Raw genomic sequence first — 8,926 nt, forward strand, 5'->3', positions numbered from 1 at the left:
GTTTCCTTCAGGAGCTGTTGGACGAGGGCAGGTCCCCCTCTACGCTCAAAGTGTATGTGGCGGCTATTGCAGCGTTCGCAGTGCCAACGCGCGGCCAGTCATTAGGAAGGAACAAGCTCATCATCCGTTTTCTCTGAGGAGCCAGGAGGATGAATCCCCGCGGCCCCCATCAGTTTCCTATTTGGGATCTTTCTCTGGTCCTAGAGGTCCTGAAAACACATCCCTTTGAACCCTTAGATTCTGTGGATCTAAAATACCTTTCTCTCAATACCGTTTTTCTGATAGCCTTGTCATCAGTCAAACGTGTGGGGGATTTACATGCGCTGTCTGTTAGCACTGCGTGTCTCGATTTTGGACCGAATGACTCTAAAGTCATCCTCAAACCAAGACATGTTTATGTGTCACGGTTGGTCAGAAAGTGAAACGAAGATTCAAGTGCGGTAAAGGAAATTTTAATAAACAATAAACAAAAACCAAACTACAACAAAACAAGGCAGGAATAACTTGGGTACATCACCAGGGGAAAACAAAGACAACGATCGACACAGACTGCAAACAAGTGGGAACTAATAAAGGGAAACTAATCAAGGGGGAACAGGTGGGAGAACTCAAACAATAATCAGATAACAAGTGGGAGGGATCAGACAATGACAAGAGCACATGGCCCAAAATAACAAAACACCCATGTGCAACACAAGACAGGACAGGCATGTGACATTACCCCCTCCCTACGGAGCGGCTACCAGACGCTCCATCAGACCAGGGTGGGGGACGGGAAGGACAGACCAGGGCGGGACGGGAGGGACAGACCAGGGCGGGACGGGAGGGACAGACCAGGGCGGGACGGGAGGGACAGACCAGGGCGGGACGGGAGGGACAGACCAGGGCGGGAAGGGAGGGACAGACCAGGGCGGGACGGGAAGGACAGACCAGGGCAAAGACAGTCCAACGGGCGGCCAGGGCGGAGACGACAGTCCAACGGGCGACCAGGGCGGAGACGACAGATCATCGGGTGGCCTGGACAGAGGAGACGACCCCTCGGGCGGCCAGGGCGGAGACGACCCCTCGAGCGGTCTGGGCGGAGACGATCCCTCGGGCGGCCTGGGCGGAGACGACCCCTCGGGCGGCCTGGGCGGAGACGACCCCTCGAGCGGTCTGGGCGGAGACGATCCCTCGAGCGGTCTGGGCGGAGACGATCCCTCGGGCGGCCTGGGCGGAGACGACCCCTCGGGCGGCCTGGGCGGAGACGACCCCTCGGGCGGCCTGGGCGGAGACGACCCCTCGGGCGGCCAGGGCGGCGACGACCCCTCGGGTGGCCAGGGCGGCGACGACCCCTCGGGCTGCAAGGGCTGCGACGACCCCTCGGGCGGCCTGGGCGGAGACGACCCCTCGGGCGGCCAGGGCGGAGACGACCCCTCGGGCGGCCAGGGCGGAGACGACCCCTCGGGCGGCCAGGGCGGAGACGACCCCTCGGGCTGCAAGGGCTGCGACGACCCCTCGGGCGGCCTGGGCGGAGACGACCCCTCGGGCGGCCAGGGCGGAGACGACCCCTCGGGCTGCAAGGGCTGCGACGACCCCTCGGGCGGTGTAACTGGCACCAACGGCTCAGGCACTGGAACTGGCACCAACGGCTCAGGCACTGGAACTGGCACCAACGGCTCAGGCACTGGAACTGGCACCAACGGCTCAGGAACAGGCACCAACGGTTCAGGCACTGGAACTGGCACCAACGGCTCCGGCTCTGGAACTGGCACCAACGGCTCAGGCACTGGAACTGGCACCAACGACTCCGGCTCAGGAACAGGCACCAACGGTTCAGGCACTGGAACTGGCACCAACGGCTCCGGCTCTGGAACTGGCACCAACGGCTCCGGCTCTGGAACTGGCACCACCGGCTCAGGAACTGGAACAGACACTGGCTCCGGCTCAGGAACAAACACTGGCTCCGGCTCAGGAACAGACACTGGCTCTGGCTCCGGCTCAGGAACAGACACTGGCTCTGGCTCCGGCTCAGGGACAGACACTGGCTCTGGCTCCGGCTCAGGGACAGACACTGGCTCTGGCTCCGGCTCAGGGACAGACACTGGCTCTGGCTCCGGCTCAGGGACAAACACTGGCTCTGGCTCCGGCTCAGGGACAGACACTGGCTCTGGCTCCGGCTCAGGGACAGACACTGGCTCTGGCTCCGGCTCAGGGACAGACACTGGCTCTGGCTCAGGAACAGACACTGGCTCTGGCTCAGGAACAGACACTGGCTCTGGCTCCGGCTCAGGAACAGACACTGGCTCTGGCTCCGGCTCAGGAACAGACACTGGCTCTGGCTCCGGCTCAGGAACAGACACTGGCTCTGGCTCCGGCTCAGGAACAGACACTGGCTCTGGCTCCGGCTCAGGAACAGACACTGGCTCTGGCTCCGGCTCAGGAACAGACACTGGCTCTGGCTCCGGCTCAGGAACAGACACTGGCTCTGGCTCCGGCTCAGGAACAGACACTGGCTCAGGCTCCGGCTCAGGAACAGACACTGGCTCAGGCTCCGGCTCAGGAACAGACACTGGCTCCAGCTCAGGAACAGACACTGGCTCTGGCTCCGGCTCAGGAACAGACACCGACTCCGGCTCAGGAACAGACACCACCAACTCAGCGGCGGCAATCTTGTCTGAAGACACAGGCTCTGCAGACGTGATGTGAACAGTCGCTGTGGCGGCCATCTTGTCTGAAGACACAGGCCAGGCAGACGTGACGTGAACAGTCTCTGACTGGGCAGACGTGACGTGAACAGTCTCTGGCTGGGCAGGCGTGACGTGAACAGTCTCTGGCTGGGTAGACGTGACGCGAACAGTCTCTGGCTGGGCAGACGTGACGTGAACAGTCTCTGGCTGGGCAGACGTGACGTGAACAGTCTCTGGCTGAGCAGACGTGACGTGAACCGTCTCTGGCTGGGCAGGTGTGACGTGAACAGTCTCTGACTGGGCAGACGTGACGTGAACAGTCTCTGGCTGGACAGACGTGACGTGCTTCCTCTTCCTCCTCCGCCTCCGGACCACCGGACTAGAGACCACCGAATCCGGGACCATCGAAACTGGGACCCCCGGAACTGGAACCACCGGACTCGGGACCACCGGAACTGGGACCACCAGAACTGGGATCACCGGCACTGGAACCTTCTTAGCAGGGGGTTTACAGTGACGCTCCAAGGAATTAACTAATTCCTCAAACGTCAGATGTCTCAGGGCTCTCATGACCATAAAGTCGATGGGTTCATCAAGGGCGTAATTAAACAAATCCTTCATAGCCATAACCCCAAGTCCCAGTCCCTCTGCAGCAGCGCAGAACCTCAATGAAAACTCTCGGATGTCAGTCCCCTTCTGACGAAGGGAACTCAACACACAAAATCTCTCGATGCGTTCAAAATGAGGGCAGGAAATAGGAGGCTGGAGTGAATCCTTCCGCTGAATCCTCTTCATGGTCGATCGTTCTGTCACGGTTGGTCAGAAAGTGAAACGAAGATTCAAGTGCGGTAAAGGAAATTTTAATAAACAATAAACAAAAACCAAACTACAACAAAACAAGGCAGGAATAACTTCCAGGGGAAAACAAAGACAACGATCGACACAGACTGCAAACAAGTGGGAACTAATAAAGGGAAACTAATCAAGGGGGAACAGGTAGGGGAACTCAAACAATAATCAGATAACAAGTGGGAGGGATCAGACAATGACAAGAGCACATGGCCCAAAATAACAAAACACCCATGTGCAACACAAGACAGGACAGGCATGTGACATTATGTCCCCAAGGTGATTGGCACTCCCTTCAGAGCGCAGGTCATCTCTCTATCGGCTCTGCCAGCAGAGAGTTTACATTACGCGCTCTGCCGGCTTCAGGCGCTCGGAGCAGCTCTTTGTTTCGTTTGGTGGGCGCACCAAGGGTCTCGTCGCCTCGAAACATAGCCTGTCCAGATGGATAGTTGATGCTATCGCAGCAGCTTATGCGTCGAAACACCTGCAGTGCCCTCTGGGCATCAGGGCTCATTCCACTAGAGCAGCGGTTCCCAAACTTTTTTTCCTGCGCACCCCCTTCTATGTCCCAACCGGGTTGGCGCACCCCCAATCCCCACTTCAAAAAAAAAAAACGCAACAAAGCTTTGTTTTATCGCCATATAAGGACTCATGTTTAATCATGCGCAAATAACCAGAGCACGCATGACAATAACAACATCAACAAAGTTTCAATATAATGCAACAAAGATACGCACAAGCTTCCACTTTTAAGAGGACGAGTGACAGACACAGGCTCAGTAACAGAAAGCACGGTTATTTTCAGCCGCGTAAAAGAAACATTGCAGCAATATTAAATGACCGTGGAGCTAGCATCATCATCATCATCATAATACAACGGTTATGGAAATTAGAGCGACAGTACATTGAATTAAATTACAATGTAGTTACTAAAGATCCACAACATTAAAGAGAATAGGCGCCGAAATAGCAAGCGCAAAATGCGGCACTGGCATCTCGAAGCGGCACTTCTGGCGGCATCTCCAGCGGCCAGCGGCATCTCCCGTAATCACTATTTTTATTTTATTAACTGCATTTTAACAGTTAACACTTAACAGAGTAGCTACTTAAAAGTTGTTAATAAAGTTTTGAGTTTCTGATTCTCCATTACATCAGAGAAAGCTGCAACTGTTCTGAGTAGCCTGATATTTTGTATTCTTTTGGCTACGGTCCCGCCGTGCGGTGTCGTAGACATGCTAATAATATCTTATTTCATTATTCAAGATTAGTGAATTCGTGTGACGCGGTCCTCCGGTCCGAAATACGCGTATTTTTTTATACTGACTTTTATTTTTTAATTGCGTATAGCTCCAAAAGTCGGTCACTTTTAGAAGACTGAACCCAGCTTCATCTTGACCTGCTTGATTTGTGAATTTTTTCACAGCAAAGCTCATGTCCATAAACTGTTTGGTAAGTCCGCTAGACAGGAATTTGGTAAATAGCCGCTCTTCATGTTTAACATCAATTTATAATAAACACGGTGACCGACGGATTACAAAAACACTTGTTATATTGAGCTTTATTTGTTAAAGGTTCCACAGTGCAGTTTGGGCCAGTTAACCCTTCACTGAGTGTTTAAAATAACCATTCTGATTTGTGAAAGGTTTCACAGTTCATTTTGGGTCAGTTAAACCTTCGGGTTAACTGACCCAAACTGAACTGTGGAACATTTCACAAATCAGAATGGTTATTATTTTAAACACTCAGTGAAGGGTTAAAGGGATAGTTCACTTTGAAATAAAATTTTGGCATGTTTTAGCTTACCTCAAGGGCATCCAAGATGTATGTGTCTTTTTTTCCGCAGTAGTTTCAATGTTGATATTTTTAGGTCAAACCGTTCTTGTCTGTCAGTCCTATAATGCAGGTCTATGGTCACTATCTCAAAGAGCATGCACAGAGTCCAAATTAAAACAATTCCCCATCGTCCAAATTAAACCTGTGTGGCCTAAGACACGAAACGAGCGGTTTGTGTGAGAAAACGAACAGTATTTATATCATTTTTAACTCTTGTACACAGCCAGGTCCAAGTGAGACTGGTGCATAGATATATATACACTAGATTTCGCCAGAACGAATTCATTGGAACGAATGCCGTAGGCAAGGCGACATCTATTCTAGTATATATATATTTATGCACCAGTCTGAGTACACATCACACACCAGGTTGCGCGCGCGCCCTCAGATGGACGTGGCTGTGTACAAGAGTTAAAAACTATATAAATACTGTTCGTTTTCTCACACAAACCGCTCGTTTCGTGACTTCAATGTGTACTTACGATGGGTAATTTTCTTATTTGGACGATGAGGAATTGTTTAATTTGGACTCTGTGCATGCTCTTTGAGGTGGTGACCACAGACCTGCATTATAGGACTGAAAGACAGGAACGGTTTGACCTAAAAATATCAAAATTGAAATTACTGCGGAAAAAAGACACCTACATCTTGGATGCCCTTGAGGTAAGCTAAAAACATACCAACATTTATTTTCAAAGTGAACTATCCCTTTAACTGGCCCAAACTGCACTGTGGAACCTCTCACTAATCAGAATGGTTAAAATAAAATAAAAAATACGCGTATTTCGGACCGGAGGACCGCGTCACACGAATTCACAAATCTTGAATAACGAAATAAGATATTATTAGCATGTCTACGACACCGCACGGCGGGACCGTAGCCAAAAGAATACAAAATATCAGGCTATTCAGAACAACTGCAGCTTTCTCTGGTGTAATGGAGAATAAGAAACTCAAAACTTTATTAACAACTTTTAAGTAGCTACTCTGTTAAGTGTTAAGTTAATAAAATAAAAAATAGTGATTACGCCGCTGGCCGCTGGAAGTGCCGCTTTGAGATGCCAGAGCCGCATTTTGCGCTAGCCCTTACTGGAGAATAGATACAATAAATAAAAACGAGGATCAATTTTACGACAATAAAATTAGCCTACACACGATCCACAACATAATTAAGTAACAAAGAGCATAGGCTCAAACATAAAATAAATTAAAAGAGGATCCATCTGGAACTGGAACTGGAAGTGCAGCGCAAAAGTCGCTCAGCCTGCAGAGAGAGAGAGAGAGAGGTAGGGGGTGGGAGACGGGGAGGAGGATGTATTAGTATTCTCAGTAGGCCTATATGTGTAGCAATAATATGAAATACTTACCCATATTAATGTGACGGGTGGGCTTGCATCTTGGCACAAAGCTCTCCGAAGTTTGGCGCAATGGAAGACAGTTTAAGCCTCAATTCCTTCTCAACAGCATCCAGTCTTTGCCGATGTTTAGTTTTAACTGCTGCCATAGCAGAGAAACCAGCCTCGCAGAGATACGTTGTGGCGAAGGGCATCAAAACTCTCAAGGCTTGCTTTGCCAAGACTGTGTATGATGTCAGTGACTCGGTCCAAAAATCCACAAGTGGCTTTCGTTTGAACTGTAACTGCAGTGCTCCATCAGATGACAGCTCGATCAGCTGCTCCTGCTCGAGAAATGACAGCTGTGGGACGGGCAGGGAAACTTCAAATGGATTGCGAATCCAAGCGCGAGATGTGTCCATAGGTGGGAAGTGTTTCCATAGCTGCCCGGCGAGTTGGTTGAGGTGTTCAATTATGAGACTTTTTACATGCTCACCCAGGTCCACGTCATTTTCCCCCAAGAACTCGTGAAGCGTAGGGAAACACAGGTGTGTGTTCCCACTCATGCAACTCGCCCAGAACCGTAGCTTCTTTATCATGGCCTCAATCCTGTCTTGGGTGTTGAACACAGTTACACTGACTCCCTGCAGACTTAGATTGAGTTCATTCAGAGCTGAGAAGATGTCCGCTAGATAGGCGAGCCTTTTCAGAAACTCTTCGTCATGCATACTAGAGGCCAAATGAAACGGATTCTCCTCAAAAAACTGCTGCAATTCGTGCCGGAGTTCAAAGAGCCTTGTCAGCACTTTGCCGCGGGACAGCCAACGCACCTCTGTGTGCAGCAGCAGTGATTTGTGCTCGCTGCCCATCTCATTACATAACAGTGTGAATATTCGTGAATTTAGCGGACGAGCTTTAATGAAGTTCACGAGTTTGACTGCGTCGTTCAGCACTGCAAGTAGATCAGCTGGCATGTTTTTGGCTGCGAGGGCCTCTCTGTGAATGCTGCAGTGTAACCAGCTGATGGATGGGCAGACTCTCCTAATATGAGCTATAAGCCCCGTGTGTTTCCCCGTCATTGATTTTGCCCCGTCTGTGCAAATTCCAACACAGCGCTCCCAGTCGATCCCATTGGTCCTCATAAAAACGTCAATTAAATTGAAGATTTCCTGTCCTGTTGTTCGGGTAGCAAGGGGCCGACAGAACAAAAAATCTTCTTGTACCGTTCCTTCAAAAAGGTAACGGACATACAGAAGAAGATTGGCCAGATTTGTAACATCTGTAGACTCGTCTACTTGCAGAGAGTAAAACTCACTTTTCTTCACACGACTGACTAGTGTAGCCAGGATGTCTTCAGACATGGCATCAATGCGGCGCGACACAGTGTTATTTGACACAGGAATCATGTCCAACTTTTTTGCCTCTTTCTCTCCAATCATACACTCCACCATCTCTTTGGCCGCTGGCAAACACACGTCTTCGGCAATTGTGTGCGGCAGCCCCTTTCTCCCTACTCTGTAACTGAGCAGATATGAAGCTCGTAACGCGTCTTTCGTAGACCCAATGCATGAATGAAACTGCATTTTTTTTTGGCTTTTCTGCAACTCCTCCAACTTTGCTTTAAAAAATGTAAGGGGCTTTTGACTTAAATTGCCATGGTTCGTGTGCAGGTGACGACGGAGATAAGACGGCTTCAGACAGCTGTTCGCTAAAACTTCACTGCACAACACGCACTGAGGCTTCGGGGAATCTGTATCGCCGATCCAAGTGAAGCCCAGACCCAGATAATTGTCATCATATTTCCTTCTTTTTTTCCCCGTCTGGTGTTCACCCTCATCACCTCTTTTTTGCCATCTCATTCCCTCCTCTTCGGTTTCCTCCGGCGCATCTTCCCGCTCATTTTCTTTCGCTTTTCTCTCCGTCTCTGTTGCCTCCAAATCCTCACTCTCTCTTTGTTGAACAATCCTGATTGTTGTCGAATGCGCATGCGTCGCGTCTGAACGCGTTGTTGTCTTTGGAGCTCTATCGATTTGATTTATAATTCTTGATTTTACTCTTTAAACTTACTTACAACAAACATTTTCTACTTTTCCTCACTGAGAAGCACTACTGCTCAAACCTCATAGTTACAACGCGGACTGTTGAGCAGACGTGTCTCAAGCCTGTTAGTGATTCTACGCTGGATACTCTTATAGGTTACTCCCGGGGATCACGGCTGAACGCGTCTTCTCAACACTCACT

The 8,926-nt window shown here is 50.3% G+C and overlaps 1 protein-coding gene across 1 annotated transcript; it reads right to left on the bottom strand.

Moving 5' to 3' along the window:
- Positions 1–6,723: 6,723 nt before the first annotated feature.
- On the bottom strand, positions 6,724–8,544 carry LOC308687847 (zinc finger BED domain-containing protein 5-like; the record flags this gene model as incomplete). The annotated part of the gene is made up of 1 exon (XM_081360675.1): positions 6,724–8,544. One exon carries the CDS (start codon positions 8,542–8,544, stop codon positions 6,724–6,726), a length of 1,821 nt encoding a protein of 606 aa, XP_081216801.1.
- Positions 8,545–8,926: the final 382 nt, after the last annotated feature.

This window comes from Scardinius erythrophthalmus (genome assembly GCF_964197995.2).
Source record: "Scardinius erythrophthalmus genome assembly, chromosome: 3".
NCBI classification, from domain to species: domain Eukaryota; kingdom Metazoa; phylum Chordata; class Actinopteri; order Cypriniformes; family Leuciscidae; genus Scardinius; species Scardinius erythrophthalmus.